Source organism: Pan troglodytes, chromosome 6, assembly GCF_028858775.2.
Source record: "Pan troglodytes isolate AG18354 chromosome 6, NHGRI_mPanTro3-v2.0_pri, whole genome shotgun sequence".
Classification (NCBI taxonomy): domain Eukaryota; kingdom Metazoa; phylum Chordata; class Mammalia; order Primates; family Hominidae; genus Pan; species Pan troglodytes.
This window is the reverse complement of record NC_072404.2, coordinates 45827140-45847847: the sequence shown is the minus strand read 5'-3', so window position 1 is coordinate 45847847 and position 20708 is coordinate 45827140. Positions and strand designations below refer to the sequence as shown.

The following is a 20708-nucleotide window of genomic DNA, read 5'->3' as shown; positions in this document are numbered from 1 at the left end:
GGGCAGATCACCTGAGGTCAGGAGTTCGAGACCAGCCTGACCAACATGGTGAAACCCCGTCTCTACTAAAAATACAAAAATTAGCTGGGGATGATGGCAGACACCTGTAATCCCAGCTACTCAGGAGGCTGAGACAGGAGAATCGCTTGAACCTAGGAGGCAGCAGTTACAGTGAGCCGAGATCACGTCATTGCACTCCAGCCTGGGCGACAAGAGCAAAACTCCATCTCACAAAAAAAAAAAAAAAAAAGAAAACTACTCATTTAACTTTCCTGCCATGTACTCACTGAACAGGCAAAATACACTGTTCTCTGTGCATGACTACTTTTAGCCCATCTTTCACATATGCCCTATTGTAGAGGGTAAGTTTGTAAAATATACACAATTACTTAACAAACTGTATTAAGACAACTGGGTAGCCATCTGTAAAAGTTTTAAGTTAGATCCCTAACTTAACTCATGACACTAAATAAATTCCAGCTGGATCAGAAACCTGAATGTAAAAATTTTTATAAAAGGAAAAAAGAGATAATTTTTATTTTTAATCTTGCACTAAAGAATGCTGATACAGATATGGCACAAATTCTCAAAGTCATAGAAGTCATCTGACATAGTCAAATATTATTTTTAAATTTCTGCATGACAAACTATACTATAAACAAACGGAAAGCAACATAATGTTTAATACATAACATAAAGACTATTTCTTTCAATATCAGAAGAGATCCCACAGATCAATAAGAAATTATCAGTCAACAACCTAATAGAAAAGTCACAAAGAATATAAATAGATAGTTCCCAGAAAAGGAAAAACAAAGAGATAATCTCATTTACAATTTTTTAAAATAAATTAACGCTATAGTGAGATACCATTTTCCCTCATTAGAATGTCAAGAATCAGAAAATTTACCAGTATTTTGGGATGGTGTAGACAAACAGACCTTCTTGTCCATTGTAGGTGGAAGTGTGATTCACTCTCTATGAAAGGCACTTTGGTGATATTGGTTCATATTTTAAATCACATGCCTTTGACTCAGCACACATGTCTAGAAATTTGTCCTACCGATACATTAACACCTAATTAAAATTACTAATATATTAGGATCTTCATCACAGCCTTGTTGATAGTTGAAAAATACCTGTAACAGTCTAAATGTCCAGCAGTAGAGCACTGGTTAAATAAATGATACATTTACTAAATGAAGTAGTGAAATCATGTGGGGTTATTAAAAAGAATGAGGACACCCCAACCCCTCAATTCACATATAATCATGAGCAATAAACAGGGTACACTAACAACAATAAAGAAAGAAAAACACAGGTCTAAATTGGCATGAAAAATGTCTAAGATATAGTTTTAAGAGAAAAAAGATAGTGAAGAACAGTGTGTAAAACACACTACTGTTTACAGGGAAAAAGAGTTTATGTTGATCAGGCACAGTGGCTCATGCCTGTAATCCCAGCACTGTGGGAGGCAGAGGTGGAAGGATCTCTTGAAGCCAGGAGTTCAAGACCAGCCTGGGCAACATAGCAAGACCCCATCTCTAAAAATTTTTAAAGATGATATATATACATTCCCCAGCATATGCATAGAGTCTCCCTTGAAGGGAAGTAGAGATGACTGTCTCCAGAAAGGGAGATTGCATGGCTGGGAGGTTAGGTGGGAGAAAAACTGACTTTTCATTTTATGGCCTTCTACACCACTTGAATTTTATTCCATGGCCATATACTATCTATTCAAGAAAATGAAGTCAACTACAAATAACTGAATGCATAAAATTAGAGGAAAAAATAAAGTTGAAGATACAGAAGAACAATCCTCTAGTGTAAAGTGTAGGAATTCGACAACTTAGAAAAAAAGCTTAAATGTTCCCAGTGCTAAAAATAAGAATGTGTTGTAGATCTATAATAATGTACAGTTGACCCTTCAAAATGCAAAGGTTAGGGCGCTGAGTCCTGTACAGTTGAAAATTCATGCATAACTTTTGATTTTCCAAAAACTTAACTACTGGTAGCCTGCTGTTGACTAGAAGTCTTTTTAATAACAAAAATGGTCAATTAACAAATATTTTGTAGGTTATAGGCATTATAAACTGTATGCTTACAATAAGGAAAGCTAGGGTAAAGAGAACCTTATTAAGAACATCATAAGGAAGAGAAAATATATTTTCTATTCATTGAGTGGAAGTGGATCATCATAAAGGTTGTCTTTACTTTGAATAGGCTGAAGAGGAGCAGGAAAGGAAGGTTTGGTCTTGCTGTCTCAGGGGTGGAGGAGGTGGAAGAGGGGGCAGGAGAGGCAGGCACACTTGGTGTAACTTTATGGAAATACATCATAATTTCTGTCGTTTTTGCTTTTTCCTTTCTCTAAAAATGTGTCTATATAGTACCAATCCTTTGCTTTAGTTTCAGTGCCCATATCTAGAAAGGTTCATTATCATAAAAGAAGTCAAAAGCAGTCAAACAATCAGAACCGTTCTGCCAGATTGTCTAACATCGATTTGTTTTCTGGCACTGCTTCTTCTAGATCTTCTTCCTCGTCATCTGGCACTGGTTCAGAAGCACTCATCTCCATCAAGTCATCTTCTGTTAGTTCCTCTGGCGTGGTGTCTGTCAGCTCTTGAATTTCTCCAAGATCCATATCTTGAAACCCTTTACCCCCAACCTTTTTTTTTTTTTTTTTTTTTTTTTTTTTTTTTTTGCCATATCCACAGTCTCTTTCATGATTTCCTTGATTGGCTCTGTCATAAATCCTGGGAGGTTATGCACAACATTTGGACACAGTTCTCTCCAGCAGAAATTTATTGTTTGGGGCTTGATGACTTTCATGGCTTTTTCTATAACATCTTCAGTGGCATAACTTTTCCAGAATTTCACAATGTTCTCTCTATTGAAGTCATCCATAGTGTTGACATCCTTTCCATAGAGTGTCATGTGTAATGAGACATAAAGTTCCTATGACTCCTGATCTAAAGGCTGAATTAGAGATGTTGTTTTGGGGGGCAAGTAGACCACTTTGATGCCTTGGTGTTGAACTCAGGGGGTTCTGGGTGGCCAAGGGCATTGTCCAATATCAAAAAGAAAAAAAAACTTTAAAAGGTAGTCCCTTTCTGGCAAGGTACTCCCTAACTTCGGGAACAAAGCACTGACAGAACCAATCCAGAAAAGAGGTTCTCATTATCCAGGCTTTCTTGTTGGCAGCTGGTGTTATCTTTTCTCTTCAAGGCTCGGGGGTTAAAGCTTTAATGGATAAGGGCAATCCTGATCATAAATCCAAATGTGTTTGCACAAAACAGCAGAGTTAGCCTATCACTTCCTGCCCTAAATCCTGGTGCTCACTTATCTTCCTTACTAATAAGGGACCTTTGTGGTGCTTTTTTTCCAAAACAGGGCACTTTTGCCTGCATTAAAAACCTGTACAGGCCGATATCCTTTCTCCTCAGTGATTTTCTTAATGGTGTCTGGGAATTCGTCTGCTGCCTCTTGGTCAGTACGAGCTGCTTCTCTTCTTATCTTGACATTTTTTTCAGCCAAACCTGTTTCTAAAATTATCAAACCGTCCTTTGCTGGCATTAAATTTTCCAACTTTAGATCCTTCACCTTCCTTTTGCTTTGAGTTATCATATAATGACTTTGCTTTATCTAGAATCATATTAGAGTCTACAGGTCTGTATCCATTGTTCTAGCAATACTGCACTCACATAAAAGCTGTGTTTTCAGCCAGGCATGGTGGCTCATGCCTGTAATCCCAGCACTTTGGGAGGCCAAGGTGGGCAGATCGCAAGGTCAAGAGATCGAGACCATCCTGGCCAACATAGTGAAACCCCATCTCTACTAAAAATACAAAAATTAACCAGGTGTGGTGGCACGTGCCTGTAATCTCAGCTACTCGGGAGGCTGAGGCAGGAGAGTCGCTTGAACTCAGGAGGCAGAGATTGCAGCAAGCCAGGATTGCGCCACTGCACTCCAGCCTGGCGACAGAGTGAGACTCTGGCTCAAAGAAAAAAAAAAAAAAGCTGTGTTTTCAATATGACATAAAAAGATATCCCACAAAAAGTGCCAGGTTTTCACACCTGCTGGCATAGCTGCAGTGATGGCTTCATGAATTTCCTTTTCTTTTTTTACAATGGTCCCTATGCTGGATTCATTTATTTTGAAAAGATGGGCAACCACATCTGCAGACCTCAATCTATGGTGCCTATCAAGTAATTCAATTTTCCCTTGTAATATCATGATTTTTCTCTGCTTCTTGGGAGTATTTCCAGCATCATTAGTGGCCCTTCGTGTGGGTCCCACAATGTTATTCAAAGTTTACAATATTGCACTTAAACGCAGTGGAAAATATGCAGTAAACAAGAAAGATCACTTTTTACTGTGATACACAATTTACTGGAGAGAGGCTATTCATCAGCAACACTTGCGCTCATCGCAAAAAAACAGCAGGAGGTGACTACAAAATTATTACAATAGTACAGTATGTACTACAGTTAATTTTATGCAGTTATGATTTAATACCGCATTTTGATGTTTGTATTTGTCTCAACTGCCAGTGGCACCATGTACAGGCTCTAAGTGTTTGTGTGTGTACATTTTCATAAATTTTAACTTTTTAATAATAGATTTGTGTACATTTTACGTTAGTAAATGATAAAATAGACTAGTATCTACATATATTTTATGGACTCATTACATTTCTAACTTTTTTTTTCATTTTAAAAAAGCTTCTATTAATTTTCTAGGTATGCAGGTCATCTGCGAGTTTTTTCAAATTGTTGTAAGTCTCCAAAAAAATTTCCAATATATTTATTGAAAAAAATCCATGTACGAGTGGACCCATGCAGTCCAAACCCATGCTGCTCAAGGGTCAACCTGTATACCTGTTTAAAGTTTATCTCATTTCTCTTCAAAAGGAGGTCACCAAGAACAATGAGTGGTTTTAGAAGATTGAATTGCAGCCCTTCTTTTGTCAAGTTGTTAGACAGTGGAGAGCAGAGGGATGCAGGTGAAAGACACCATAGGCTTTAGGATTAGATTCAGCTACTAGTGAAGAAGCCAAAAATGACCCTGTTGAAATTAATAGAAGCTTTTTTTTTCTCATATAAAAGCCCTGTTGAGGCTGAGTGTGGTGGTCCACGCCTATAATCCTAGCACTTCAGGAGGCCAAGGCGGGTGGATCGCTTGAGGCCAGGAGCTCAAGACCAGCCTGGCCAACATGGCGAAACCCTGTCTGTACTAAAAATAAAAAAAAATTAGTCAGGTGTGGTGGCATGCACCTATAGTCCCAGTTACTTGGGAGGCTGAGGTGGGAGAATCGCTTGAGCCTGGGAGAGAGAGGTTGCAGAGAGCTGAGATTGTACCACTGCACTCCAGCCTGGGTGACAGAGTGAGACCCTGTCTCAAAACAAAAACAAAAAAAGCTCTGTTTGATAAAATCCTCAGGGATCAAGCTCCTTCCAGGTCTCCCTACTGCTATCGCTAGGATAGGCCCCCTGCACTCTTAGCCCAGATGCGTACAGCATCCCAACCATCACAACTGTGTTCAGTGCAGCCGGACAAAGGAACATACAGCCCATCCCTTCAAGGAGGCCTCCTGACAGTGCCATACACTTCTGCTTACATCCCATTGGACAGAATTTACTTACATGCCACACCTAGCTGTGAGAGAGGTTGGAAAATAAAGTCTTTAACTGGGCCGCTAAAAATCAGACATTCCAAAGAATATGGATGCTGGGTGGTAACAAGTATTTTATCATTAGCCAATATTTTACAATTGGCACTAATCACCTAAGTGATAAAAGAAAAAGTCACCATCAGACTACTTATGGACTGCTTTGTTTAGGTACCTGTGTCCACAAGTGCCAAACATATATGTATTTTTTTCTTTAAACCAGTAACTAAGTCCAGTGATGCCTCATTTGTCTTGCAGCATTGAGCATTGCAGTGAGCCCTTAAGTGAATTTAAGATGACTGAAGATTACCCCCTTCATACATGAACATATTTTGATTTTTTAAAAAATGTCTAGCATGTTATCTACCTTCTTGCCTGTGAAAAGATGACACACAGATAATAGCCTTCCCTGATGACTCAAGCATGTCCTAACAAACAGGCATCATCACACAAGTGGCAGCGCCATTTGCTGTGTGTGCCTACATGCTTCTGGTTCCCTTCCCAGGGTCAGGCTGCCCTGGCTGTATAATATTATACCCCACCCTCTGCCAGAAGACCACTGTCTTCTGGCCAGCTGTGGGAGTGGAAGCTGATGGCTGTTAAGAATTTGCTGTCATTGAGATTTGGGGGCATCAAGTATGTGATTGTAGTGTTGAGACATTCAGCTTCACCATTAGGGACAACCTAGGACATTTTCCTTTTATTTCCATTATGCCTTTTGAGTATAGGAAACTTGTTTCCTCTGTATAAAACAAAAACTGTAGCCTTTCCAAGGTGCTTAGCAATCTGCTTAGAGGTCGGGTGCAGTGGCTCCCAATACTTTGGAGTTGGGAGGATCAGTTAAGGCCAGGAGTTCAAGACTAGCCTGGGCAACATAGACCACATTCTACCAAAAAAAAAGAAGAAGAAGAAGAAAGAAAAAAAATTAACCAGGCGGAGTGGGGCTTGTCTGGGGTCCCAGCTACTCAGGAGGCTGAGGCAGGAGGGTCATTTGCCCCCAGAAATGCAGGGCTGCAATAAGCTATGATTGCACCACTGTGCTCCAATCTGCTTAGAACAGCCAGAGCTTTTTTAGTGACCTTTAGCAAGGAAAAAAGACTCCAGGGATAATAATGCTGAATAATGCCCTGTAGAGGATTTTTGGCATACAGTCATCCCCCTAAAATCAGTGTGTCTCCCTGAGAGATAAGCTGAACTGACAAGCATCGCAATATTTCTGTTTTCCTACAAGGTCACGGAAAGGGAGTTGAAGTCTGGAGGAGCCAACACACAGGTGACAGAGAAGAACAAGAAGGAGTACATCGAGCGCATGGTGAAGTGGCGGGTGGAGCGCGGCGTGGTACAGCAGACCGAGGCGCTGGTGCGCGGCTTCTACGAGGTGAGGCCCGGTGGCCTGGGGAAGGCAAGCTGTGGCCAGGGTGCTGCTTCACGGGGCCTCGTCCTCCAGGCTCCCTGAGGGAGCAGCAGCTCAGGTGGTGAGAACAGAGAGGGAGAGCCAAGGTGGGCAATGGGCTCAGCGAGTGCTCCTCACCAGGGAGTACTGAGGATCTTCTTGTGGTGGAGGGCTGAGGGGTCAGAGTTCTCTGGGAAACTCAACTCTTATGGGTGAAAAATGCTTTCAAGCAACTGGCATGTGACCCTGGCGTGCCAGACGTGAAAACATCTAGCATCTCTTGTCACAATATATGCAGCTGGTGTTTCCTTTCAGTCAATGAAACAAAAATAAGTGAAGTGAAGACATTGGGGGGTATTGTCCACTGTCACTAGAATTTTATTTTGTTATAGCATCATGTTGTGCCACGTAATCTATGCTGAGTGGTAAATGAGGAAGACAGGGAGGGCCACTAGACATCCTATGATGTCCTTGAACTCCAGTTTAAAAACCAGAGGCTATAAACGTTTTCTCAGGTCTTGGGTCGTGGAAGGCTCTCCTTCCCTGCCAGAATGGAGAAGTGCACTGGCCATGGTCTTGTCCACCACTGGTTTGATTAAAGGAGGTACCACCACAGGACCTCAGTTGTGCCTGGGTACACTTGGCACAAGATGCAAAGTCAGAATGCAGAACCCTAACAAAACAAGTCTTCCCAGATCTCTAAGGAGGGAGGAAGGAAGTGAGAGAAGAAGAGAAGGAAAAGACAAATTTCCACCCAGCTAGCTCAGTCCAGTGAGCATGAGGCTTTTAATCTTAGGGTCATGGTTTGAGAAGGGATGGAAAATACAGTCGTTTTAATACAAATGCTCAATTTTAGGAAATAAGTCATAATTGCATGTGAAAGGTTACATTTTAAGTGAAATAGTAATACTAATAGCTATTAAATAAGTCCTTCAAAGTGATGTGGACTCTTGGCCTTTAAAATCCAATATTATTTGAAAACTTCAATGTGACTTAAGAAAGTCGAGTCAGATTTGTTTACAAAATCATTCTGAGAGGGAGCATTAGGAGTGGAGCGTGCGATTCTTTTTTCTGTTCCCCGCTCATGAAGGCTTGTGTTCTAAAATATTTAAGTCAATGATCATCGTTCAAGCTGCTATAACAAAATACTGTGAGATGGGTGGCTTGCAGCAACAGACATTTTTTTCTCACAGTTTTGGAGGCTGGGAAGTCCAAGATCAAGGTACTAGCAGATTTGGTGTCTGGTAAGGGGCCACCTTCTGGTTCATAGATGGTACCTTCTCCCTGTGTCTTCATGTGGAGGAAGGGACACGGGGTCTGTCTTGGGCGTGTTTAATAAAAGCATGAAGCTCTCATATCTAATCACCCCCCAAAGGCCCCACTTCCTAATACGATCCCCTCAGGGATGAAGATTTCAACATATGAATTTGGGGAAGGAAAAGGATATAAACATTCAGATCATAGCAATAATTTTCAAGTTAAAAATGATTACAGACTCAAAAAAAGTATTGCCAGTGATGGTCAATTTCCCAGTTTAACCCACATAAATATAATAATGAACATAGCTTTTCCATGTGTTTGGACCTGGATGCTGAAGCCTAACCTGCATTTCAGGTTGTAGACTCGAGGCTGGTGTCCGTGTTTGATGCCAGGGAGCTGGAGCTGGTGATAGCTGGCACCGCGGAAATCGACCTAAATGACTGGCGGAATAACACCGAGTACCGGGGAGGTGAGTGGGCAGGAGCTGTGATGATGCAATGATCACAAATAGAACTCAGCACTTTCCAAAAGATTGTTTTGTTGAGGTGAAATTGATGTAAAATAAAACTGACTAAAGCGAACAAGTCAGTGGCATTTAGTACATTCACAGTTTTGTGCAACCATTGCCTCTAGCTACTTCCAGAATATTTTCATCACCCCAAAAGGAAACCCTGTACCCATGAAGCAGTTGCTCTCACTCTCACGCCCCTTTCCCCCAACCCCTGGCAACCATCAATCTGCCTTCTGTCTCAATGGATTTGCCTATTCTGGATATGCCATATAAATAGAATCATACAAAATGTAGTCTTTCGTGTCTGGCTTCTTTGACTTAGCCTACTGTTTTGAGGTTCATCCATGTTGTATGTAGCATGTTTCAGTATTTTATTCCATTTTATAGCCAAATAACATTCCATTGCATGTATATATAACTCATCACTTTTTGAAGACTACAAAAAGCTTGGCCTTACTTCAGTACAAAGCAGGAGCTTGTACATGCCTTTCTCCAACTCCCAACCTGAACTTTCCTTCAGGTGACATCGTCCTCATATTGGTCGAGTCTCTGGCCTAACTCGATGTAGAGGCTTGCAGAGAACATTCCATCCAGGACCCAGCTCCTGAGCAGTGTACATGGCTCCAGGGAAGGGTGTCTCATTTACTACAGAATTGGAGCCCTCTCTGCCTCAATCCTGGTTTGCCACAACACGGTTCTAACCGTGGCCCTCACCAAAGCTAATGTCTAACCCCTCCTAAATACTCACCTTGCACACTGCCAGACCTGTCTTCCTGAAACATTGTTTTCATCAGGCCACTTCCCTACCCACAAAACAAGTTCCTTATTACTTATAGATTTGAAGGGTTTTGTTAGCCTCAAAACTCTTCATTTACAATATCACAGAGAAATCCCATCAATACAGTAGAGAGTGAGCTGGGGGCATCGCCTCAGCCTCCCTCATGTCCCCAGTACACTCAGCCCCACAGAGCCTCTTATAGTATAAAATCGGTATAGAATGAAAACCGCTGTCTGCCTAGCTGGGCATGGTGACTCATGCCTGTAATCCCAGCACTTTGGAAGACCAAGGCAGACAGATTGCTTGAACTCATAAGTTCGAGACCAGCCTGGTGAAACCCCGCCTCTAAAAAAAATACAAAAATTAGCCAGGTGTGGTGGCACATGCCTGTAGTCCCAGCTACTCAAAAGGCTGAGATAGAAGGATCCCTTGAACTCAGGAGGCAGAGGTTGCAGTGAGCCAAGATCATGCCACTGCACTCCAGCCTGGGCAACAGAGCGAGATTCTGTCTCAAAAAAAAAAAAAAAAAAAAAGTCTCTGCCTGGCTGTTAAGGCCCATAACACCCCTGGAAATATTCCTTCCTGCCTTCACCAGACACACCTCTACTCTAGTGGCTTACTGTTGCCTGCATATTTCCTCCTCTTTCTTGTTATTCTTTATTTTTCCTGCCAGGAATGTCCTCCTTCTTCCCTCCACTTGCACAAGCCCTTTGCACGCTGCTCGTAGCTTCACTTCCTTTCTGAAGTTTTCCTTGCTTCTACCTTGGCACACATAGATTTCTCCCCTCTCTGAATGCCTCTTGCATTTGCAGTCAATGGCAAATCGTTTAATTGATATATCCAAGCATGGTCTCCCCAGCTTACTGTGAGAGGGACCCAGTACTTAATCCATGGGCCCAGCATGTATCCATCCAGGGCTGGCCTGAGAGCAGCTGCTCAAGGGGAGAGCCTGGGATCCCCTGTTCACGAAACTGGCTGTTCGCCTCCAGCCTAGACTGGTAAGTCCTAGACTCTCCCGTGGTATGTGGTTGCCAAGAGCTAAGACAGCAAAACAAAGGAAATATGATGCAATATTATATTCATAGGCCCTTTGGTCTCTACCAGGCCCTTCTACTCCTTATCTACACCTATATGAGGCAGGAACATTTTAAGTGGAGTCTCAGTTGTTTAAATAGAAAGCAGACATCTCTGAGAACATCACAGAACATAAAGTCCTTTTATAAAATGACTATTTTCTAAATCTGCTCTTGTTCTAAAACTTGACCTGGTTGCACAAATTGTTTTAGACCTCTCTAAAGGCCATCACAAGAGAAATCAGATCAAAAGCAGCGGTTCCGTTCCTATCATACCTGATGTGTTTGATCTCTCTCTCCCTCCTCACCCCTTCCTCTTTTCTCCACATCCTGTCTTCCTCCCTCCCTTTGCCTCGTGCAGGTTACCACGATGGGCATCTTGTGATCCGCTGGTTCTGGGCTGCGGTGGAGCGCTTCAATAATGAGCAGAGGCTGAGATTACTGCAGTTTGTCACGGGAACATCCAGCGTGCCCTACGAAGGCTTCGCAGCCCTCCGTGGGAGCAATGGGCTTCGGCGCTTCTGCATAGAGAAATGGGGGAAAATTACTTCTCTCCCCAGGTACAGAGCTCCTGCCAGCCTTCGGGGAAACCTGCTGAAGAGGGCAAAGTATACTTTGCTATTTGATTTTGAGTGACCATCCTTTGGGATGGAATTCTTTCCTGTCACCCAAAGTATTGTCATTGGAGTTATTAGGGAAAGGTGAAGGTGAGGTGGCTGTGAGACTTGCATTGAAACTATATTATTCTTAGGGAGGTTTTGATGACTGATGGTATTTGAGCTGTAATATCTTGGTCCATGTGTCAGTTGTGGGATGCTGTCATAGCCCAACTTAATTTAAAGATGAATGTCTGACACAGGAGAGGGCAGAGGCAAGGACATTAATATAAAAATGCTGGAACCTGGAAGTAACCTCTTGAGCATCGTTATCTGTACTTCTGCAGCGTATCACTTGATACTTCATAGGATCATTATATATTTGTGGTGTGTCGGATTTTTCCTATCAAGTTTTAGAACATGTGGGGATACATGTATCTCTGGGTCTCTATGGTGACTTCTATTTAGAAAGCACATCTATTGTGGGATAAATGTGGAAAAGGAGACGCTGGGGCTCCAGGCAGTTTTACAGAAGAAATTCCCTGCACTGTGAGTTTTAATCCCAGCACTTCCTGAATCCTTTCTATGCCACTCTGGGTAGTGCATTCCTGATCAGGAAGCACTGAAGAGACAGTTGTGCATAGGCACTATAGTGAGAAACGCTGCTGCAACAGACAGAAGAAAAGATTGACCCCTATTATCTTTTGCTAATAGGATACGTTCTAATTATAAAGAAGCTTTGCATTTAACTCAGCTCTATTTCTATATGGCCACCCAAATACCTTTGCTAAATCCTTATTGCAGAAGGATTTACTGGACTATAGCTTTCACCTAGGTTTCCCAGATTTTCCCCGAGGACAATTCACCTGGTGTCGGTCAGCATTCATGGGCATGCCCAGCTGGTTAACCACAGCTGAACACCCTGGTGCAGGCTTCAGCCCTGGCTTCACTCACTCAGTTCAGCAGACCCTCAGCTCCAAGGGTCTTTGTTGTTTGCATGGCTCTACCAATAGCTAAACCTAGTGAATGTAAGTCTGGCAAGAAAAGAAGACTAAAAAGGCAGAATTTCCATTTGTTAAGTTGAATGATAGATTTCAAGAATATAGTTATTTGGAAACATCTTGCTTTTATTTTAGAGAAATGCAGCTTGAGTCATCACTGATGATAGCATGCAGCTTGAGGAGGGGCTGAGCTACAACCACACACCTGCCCGTGGGAACCTGCAATCTAGGGAGAACACGGCCTGATAGTAACTAATCACAGCACAAGGTAGAATCAGAGGAGCACAGGGGGTAAGAGCAGCGTGCTGCGAGAGTGTGAAACAGAGCCTCCTAATCAAGTTGCCTAGAGAACATGCCACTAAAAAACTGGCATTTAGGGGAGGATTGGGAGGCAAGGAATAGGGAGAAGGGGGCTTCCAGGCTGAAGCAATAACACAAGCAAGGGCTGAGAGCAGGGAATGGCAGCACGTGTTCAGGAAGGTGCGGCCGGCCAGTGCAGAGGGTAAGATGCCCGGAGCAACATCACAGGGGATGCAGTTGAGAAAGAGTTTGGTGAGCCACAAACAAAAGACCCTGCTGGCTGGGCGCAGTGGCTCACGCCTGTAATCCTAGCACTGTGGGAGGCTAAGGCAGGCGGATAGCTTGCGCCCAAGAGTTCAAGACCAACCTGGGCAACAGGACAAGACCTCGTCTCTACAAAAAATTTAAAAAATTAGCTGGGCATGGTGGCATGCACCGGTAGTCCCAGCTATTTGGGAAGCTGAGGCAGGAGGATGACTTGAGCCCAGGAGGCCGAGGCTGCAGTGAAATGTGATTGCACCACCACACTCCAGGCTGGGCAACAGAGTGAGACCTTGTCTCAAATTAAATTTAAAAAAAAAAAAAAGAAAGAAAAAAGAAAAGACCGTGCTGAGGAGTCTCTATTCTTTAGGAAATGAGAGTCATTGCTTCTGTTATCTGGGGTCACAGATTGAATGTAATTTCCATATTTGCTTTGGAAGCTTTGAAATACACATTAATATTATTAACCCACACAGAGAGCTTCTAAGGCAGACATTGGGCTTATGAACACGTTCTTTATATCTGAACCAAGGCACCCCTAAGAGGGCTGCTGCACCACAAGCCCCCGAGATGGTTTCTTGGGGAAGTAGGGACCTCTTCTTGGGACAAGAAGCAAATGGCTCTAAGAGGACACTGAAAATAACTCCCTGAATAGTGACCCCTGTCCAATCTCCTTTGGACAATGTCTGAAGATCCAAGAACCTAAAAAAATGTCATCTATGTGTGGATAGAAAGAAAACCTCTGAATTCCAGAAACTGTCGTTCGGGAAGACCTGGCCTAACTATGGCAGGTGACAGGCAGCCCTGAGCAGGCAGGAAGCAAAGCAGACCCAGGGTGGCATGGGCTTCCCAGGTACTGTGAGCCACAGTGCATGTGGCCTGCACTCTGGGAGAGGCGGCCTTCAGCTCTTTCCTCAGGTCCTTCCTCTGCAGAAAGGAAAGGCAACTGGCTTCCCAGATGAGAGCGCCAGACACTGCCACAGCAAAACCCGGTCATAGCCCAGGCTACATAAAACCTTTGTGTCAATCCAAGCCCCTGCCTGCTAAAAGATGTGTGAGGGCCAGGAGAAAGGACTTTGAGGGTAGAGGCTTCTGGGATATAATTTCATAGTTGAAGTAGATGAAAGGCAGGACTGTCACTGGAGTTGAGGTCAAGGAACTGGGGGCTTGGGTGTTCACCCTGTCAGCCATGTGGACTTAGTTGCCACACAATCTGGTAGGAGGACTTGAAGTGGAAAAGAAGACTTCAGCAAAGTGCCAGATAATAGTCATAATAAGTTAGAAGTTCAGAGGGTCAGAAGGAACCAAAGATCTATCTGGAGCACTGATTTTCAAGCTTCTTAAACCATAGTCCACAGAAAGAAATGCCTTTTATATCAAAACTCAGGACATGCACATGTACTCATTTGCACGTATGTGTGTGTATATCTGAAACTCAAGTTCCTCAAAACAGCACTTTACCCTTATTATCTGCAATAAAATCTATTTTCTGCTCTATTCTATTTCATTAAAATGAAATGCCAGCCAAAACCTATGGTTTTAAAAATAAATTATCTAAATGACATGAGATTCAAAGGAATGGAAACTGATCAAGGATTGCAAAAGTCATGACATGGAATTAACAGCAGGGAGTGTGAAGAATGTCCATCCACGTCACAGCCTGTGGGGCAGTGAGCAATTTCCACCCATGAGAACTGGAGATGGGACACTAGGACCCAGAGGCAGCATCTGGAAAGAGCTTAAGGAGGTGGCAAAGTTTCTTTACTTTGAACAAGAGCTCAAAGGAGGACAGAGGAAAGGCTCGGAAGGAAAGAGAAGCGCAGAAGCTAGGTCAGAGTCGAAGTAGCACTGGGCAGTGTGGAGATAGAATAAAGGAGAGGGGAGAATCTTTGGGTTTACCTTTGGGGCAGGGACCAGGGATATCAAAGCTATGAGTCATGAGCAATTAACTGGCCTAAAAGTTGCAAATGAAATTCTAATATGAACATGTTTCACTGCAGATGTAAACTAAGCCCAGACCCAGGGTGGAGTTGGAGGCCCGGTTAAGTTAGTAGTTGGTTTACTCTGTAGCAGTGATTCTCAAAGTGGGGCTGGGGAAGGCGACTTTGCCCCTCTTCCCCCACAGGAGGCAGTTGACAATGTCTGGAGACATTTTTGGTTGAGGGGAAGGGGTGCTACTGGTGTCTATTGAGTAGAAGCCAAGGATGCTGCTAAACATCTCACAATGCACAAAACAGCTCCCACAACAAAGAGTTATCAAGTTTGAAAAGTGAATCGTGTCAAGCTGAGAAATGCTGCTCTCTAGTACCTAAGGCCAGAAGAGGACCTACAAAGGAGGCCTGAGGGTGCCATCAGGGAGCTCAGCAGAGAAAATGGCAGCCATTGAGAAATGAAGGAGAAGCCAAGGAGGGAGATGTTCCAGAGGAAGAGCTGTCAAATGCTTTTAAAGAGCTGGAGCAGGTGGAGCAGTATGGGCTTCTGGATTTAGGGATCAAGAGGTTATTGGCAAACTTGAAAAAGAGTAAATTTAGAAGGGAAGAGAGCAAGGCCTATCTGAAGAGAACAAGGCTGTAGTTAGGCAGTGGAAGAAGATTGGCATGAAGGGAAGACACAACTTACATAACCGGCTGAACAATTGGCAGCAAAGAGGAGTGACTGCTGCCACTTTTGTGTGTTTCTAGACAACCTTAAAGTGGTCTCTAGTAGAGAGGAGCAAGACTTTCTTTGGCCCTGTGTTGGTTAACATTTCAATCTATAACTTGGAAAAATAGAGGAGACAGGGAGATCAACTGTGTAGATGACACAGTTAGAAGGATAAACAATACAGGGATTGGCACAACCCAATCCAAAATTATCTCAAAATGCTGGAACCCTAGCTTGACACCAATGGCATGGAATTCGACACAACTTAAAGACCCGTGCAGATCTCCAAAACATCCATCGCACCAAGTGTGAGAAGAGAGTGAGTCACCTGCCAGTAGGTCACGTGCAAAACCCCAGAGGCTTCAGTTGCCACAAGTATGACACAGTTCCCCAAATCATTATCACAATCATGGTTGCATTATTAAGAGAATCTTATGTTTAAATGATGATTCACAGGTTACAAAACGCATTTACTTGTGTTCTAGCGTTGATCCTCCCCATAACCCTTTGAGGTGCATGCAGCATATATTATTATCCCCACTTTACAAGTGAGAAAACTGAGGCTCAGGAAGATTAATTGACTTTTCCAGTGTCATAAAGCTGGTAAGTGACTAGACCGGGGTCAGCATAGAGGTCTTCCAAGCCCTGGTTTCTTGCTGTCCACTGCCCCACACCACCGGGCAATGCTTGGTTTGGTGCACGGGAATGAGGTAAGCAGGCACTCGGTGCTGTCAGAACCACACCTGGAGGGTGGTAAGCTCTTAGGAATGCTAAATTGGATCATGATTTGATTGTGTTCATTCATTCTAGATGACAAACTAAGGGAGTTCACCAAGGCTCTAAATAAATGCAATAAAAGCAACTAGTAAGTAAACCATGAGTGTTCAGACTAGGTGCTATTCATCAATGCTTTCTGTTTACTCCCAGAAATGATCTTTTACAGAATTAATTTGGTTCCAACTAATTTGTAAAGGTGATTTTTTTCCTGTAATATTTCCACTCACGAGTGCCAGTTAAAATGACCAGAGGAAGAAAACTATGAAGATGATGCCTGCTCCTATCTCGCCCCTGGCTAATTCAGCTAGTTCCAAAAGCATGCTTGGGATTTTTCACCCCACTTCGCCTGTTTAGCCATAGCCCAATGTATGTTCTACTTTCATTGCAATCTTTTTAACATAGAGAGAAATCACTGTAACCATCCTACTCAATTTACTGAGTTCCCTTTCACTCAAATATTTACATCTAGGTAAAGTATTTCAATTATTTTCTTTTAAAGTAAAGGAAGGCCTGTTTGAATCTTAGATAATAATTTAAGAATTCTGCCAATCTGTATTCATATGTTTCTTCCCAGTTATGTCTTTAAGGCCTAAGACCAGACACTCTACTGCCCTGTGCCTGCCTTTGGAGCTTGAGCGGGGAAAGGGACAGGGAGGAGGGAGGTAGGGGTTAGGGATAGTTCCCCAAGGACTGCCAGGAGGAGGAATGGGTGCTGGGCAGATGAAAACACCAGCATCCTCCCTAGATTCTCGATGGGCAGGAAACCCCGCCTTCCCTCTTTCCTCTTCCCATCTTCCTTATTCCCAAAATAATCTCCCTCCATAACCTGAGTGCTGCATCAGCCTGGGCAGTGATCTGATACTCTGATTTATATACTTTAAAACAAAGGTGTAAATAATACACAAGTCCCCTAGGGATCTTGTAATGAAAAGAAGAGTTTAATATCCCAAATAAAACTCTAATGAAGAGTTTAGTTTTGTTTGTTTCTTTGTATGTTTGTTTTGTGATTTGATTTTATTTGATTTGGTTTGATTTTAGAGTGCCCTTTTCTGTGCTGGTTGGTGTCTGAAAACACCATTTCAACACACCACTCTTAGGGAGGAAAAGGCAGGAAATGAACTTTCACCTGCACCCATCCACCTTTCTCTCTACTACGGTACAGGACTCGGCATCAGCCAAAGTTTCTGTAAAAACAAAGAACTTCTGGCAGGGAGCAGCTAGTCAGGTGATTCAAGGCTCCACAGCAGGGAATCTATGTGTGCTGGGCTTCTTGTACCCACTGCTGGAGACCCACATGAGTCTTCCAGGTCCAGGTGTTAGCCTCTGGTGAGGAAGACATTCCTTGTCTAAGGCAGACACTGGCCATGCAGGAGGAAGCACATGAAGCAAGCTAGAACCCCGGGCGCCAGGACACTCCAGGCATCCAGAGAGGACTGGCTCACACGGGCAGCTTTTCTTGGAAATGCAGCACTTCGACATTAGGTTCTGTGGGTTCAACTGGGGTAGAGGAGTCAGACTTGTCTCCAGAGCACACTTGACTTGAATGGAGAACTGGATCTCAGAATTCCAGGCCATCTCAGGTTCCTCTAAATAGATGCATGTGGTTCACAGAGGCTCAGAAATCAGAGCTGGGCAAGAAGACTTAGGAATATAGTCCTTCAATACTAATTATATTTCTGCCTCCTTCATTGACCACATCAAAATTTGTAACTCATTTGCAAATCAGGCTGATACCATAGAGTTTATAATCAGTTTGCTAGTGTCATTCTAGTGTAGTTGGTTTGCTTGCAAATGCAAACAACCCATTTTTAGTTATTCCATTCCTTCCACCAATCTATTCATTCTAGAGGAATGTGGCTCTTTAGTGTGCAATGTTTTATGGTGGTCCTAAATCATGGTCCTGCTCACTTTTGATTCCTTTTTGAATCACAACTTCAGACAGTCACAGATCCAGAACCAGTTGTATCATTGAAACAAACACTCTCACCAATCTCTTCTCCCCATTCAGGGCACACACATGCTTCAACCGACTGGATCTTCCACCGTATCCCTCGTACTCCATGTTGTATGAAAAGCTGTTAACAGCAGTAGAGGAAACCAGCACCTTTGGACTTGAGTGAGGACATGGAACCTCGCCTGACATTTTCCTGGCCAGTGACATCACCCTTCCTGGGATAATCCCCTTTTCCCTTTCCCTTAATCAACTCTCCTTTGATTTTGGTATTCCATGATTTTTATTTTCAAACCAAATCAGGATTGACAAAAGCTGTGCATGAAGAACTGCCTTCTTCTAAGATCTAACCTTCAGGCTTCTCTCCTCTGTTTTCAATGAACTGCTAGCCTGTATGCAATATTAAAAAACAGCTGTCTCAAGGTCTGTGTATATCTCCACATACCTCCATTACTAACAATGAAATATGAATGCAAGTTAAGCTACACTTGACCAAATGGTAATAAATGTTTACTTCCATTTCTATCATTGAAGGGAAAATGTGAGCGTTAAGCACTCCAGGCTTTCATATGCCCATGTCTTCTGAGCAGAGCCACCATTTTTTATAATTTCTAATAACCAACTCCAGAACTAGGAGCTGATCAACTCTTTGTTTTCCTCTCCATCTACTTTTCCCTGTGCATAATATCCATCCAAAGGACAACAGTGGCAAAACTGAAATTTTTATACATTCAACTCATGATTCACATGTGGCATCTGTCCCATCAGCCGGAACTAGCCTAGACATACGGTGCAAATATGACACTTCTAACGATTAACAACAGCAAGAAAACACCTGCTGCTGATGCAATGCAATGCATCCCAATGGTTGTGGGGATTGTGGGCTCAACTCAAGAGAAGTTTAGGAGGGGGAGCATCCCTAGTGAATACTCACACCACAAGAAGGACAAACTTGTGCACATGTCCAAGAAAGAAAGCTTCTTGATTGATGTAGCATGAAGGATGAGGCTTCAGCCCCCATTGTCTTATGTAGAATGTGGCAATGCCAACTGGAGAAAGGGAAGAAGGACATATTACCTTGGTTTGAATCCCTGAGTTCTGTACTGTTCTGTTTTGTTTAGTCTAGCCACAGTTCTTCACAAAGGAAAAAAAAAATGTGTAGATGATACCATGACTTTTGTTAAAGCCATGACTTTTGTTTGCTTGGCAGACAAACCCTTTTTTTAAAACTTTGATATTGTTTTTTTTTCACGTTTTTTTTTTTCCTTTTCCTTTCTTAATCATGGAGTTCAAGTTCCTTTGCATTCGATTGTCCATCGGGACCACACTAGGAAGCTGCAGAGAGTGATGGTGCTTGTTAGGGATCAAGGGCAACATAGTACTTCTCCTTCACCCATAGTAATCCTCCTGGGGCAGAAACATAACACCCCAAAGGCACGTTGATTTGTGTCAAAATAAATATCCAGTTTCTTTTAGCATTCAGTGAAAACATATCTCAGAAAACTTCATGTTGTCAGAAAAACAGCTGCAGGCTCCAAAGACAGCCTAACCTCTCAACTACATTTGAAATAAACCCAACCATAATGGTCATTTGCTATTTTTCTAACGTTGTTATCCATGTTGCCTGAAATAGGTCATAAATGAAAGTGTTTTTCTTCACTGGGAAAAAGAAGAGCTCAAGAGACCCCACTATTTAAATGTCATTTTATTGTTTTCCATATTAAAACAAGGGAGAAATGTAAGACGAAGTGAATTTCATATGAAGCCAATGGCTCATTATACCAGTTTGTGTCTGGACAGTGTGTTATTTGTGTTCCTACACTCTAAAGCATTCCGGCCAGGAGCGGTGGCTCATGCCTGTAATCCCAGCACTTTGGGAGGCCGAGGTGGGGAGATCGCTTGAGGTCAGGAGTTCAAGACAAGCCTGGCCAACATGGTGAAACCCCATCTCTACTAAAAATACAAAAAATTAGCCGGGCGTGATGGCACATGCCGGTAGTCCCAGCTACTTGGGAGGCTGAGGAAGGAGAATCGCTCAAACCTGAGAAGCAGAGGTTGCAGTGAGCCAAGACTGTGCCACTGCACTCCAGCCTGGATGATCGAGGGAGACACCATCTAAAAAAAAATAAATAAAAATAAAAGCATTTTTTTAGTAGGAATTATCTACAATGCCCAGCACCCCTTGCAGCGATGTGTCCGTTGTCAATCAAGGAGTATACATTATAGAAATTTAGACTTTTATTGTCTAAAAAGAATATTTACTGAGACAGGATGGAATCTGTAAATTATATGATGTAGAATTTGAGGGACATGTAAAATTCAGTACACGTTCAGCATCTGAAAAATAATGGATTCCAATGGAGCTATTGTTTTATTTATGAAATCAGAGCATAAGGACTATGCAAATCATTGAACCATAACCTTATTCTAACTCTTGCAACAGCATCTCTAATATAGGGGCATCTTTTATCTTTAGAACTTGGTGTTATATATATG

At 42.7% G+C, this 20708-nt stretch overlaps 1 protein-coding gene across 10 annotated transcripts in view; it reads left to right on the top strand.

The window, feature by feature from the left end:
- The window catches only part of HECW1 (HECT, C2 and WW domain containing E3 ubiquitin protein ligase 1), a 449514-nt gene extending 430880 nt beyond the window's left edge, over positions 1 to 18634 (top strand). For all 10 annotated transcript variants that reach the window (XM_009452959.5, XM_063814176.1, XM_016957318.4 and 7 more), the window contains 4 exons: positions 6900 to 7046; positions 8676 to 8790; positions 11045 to 11243; positions 18270 to 18634. In XM_009452959.5, the coding sequence (XP_009451234.1) occupies positions 6900 to 7046; positions 8676 to 8790; positions 11045 to 11243; positions 18270 to 18381 (573 nt within the window). In that variant the 3' untranslated portion in view covers positions 18382 to 18634. The remainder of the gene's footprint in view (positions 1 to 6899; positions 7047 to 8675; positions 8791 to 11044; positions 11244 to 18269) is intronic.
- The last annotated feature ends 2074 nt before the right edge of the window (positions 18635 to 20708 follow it).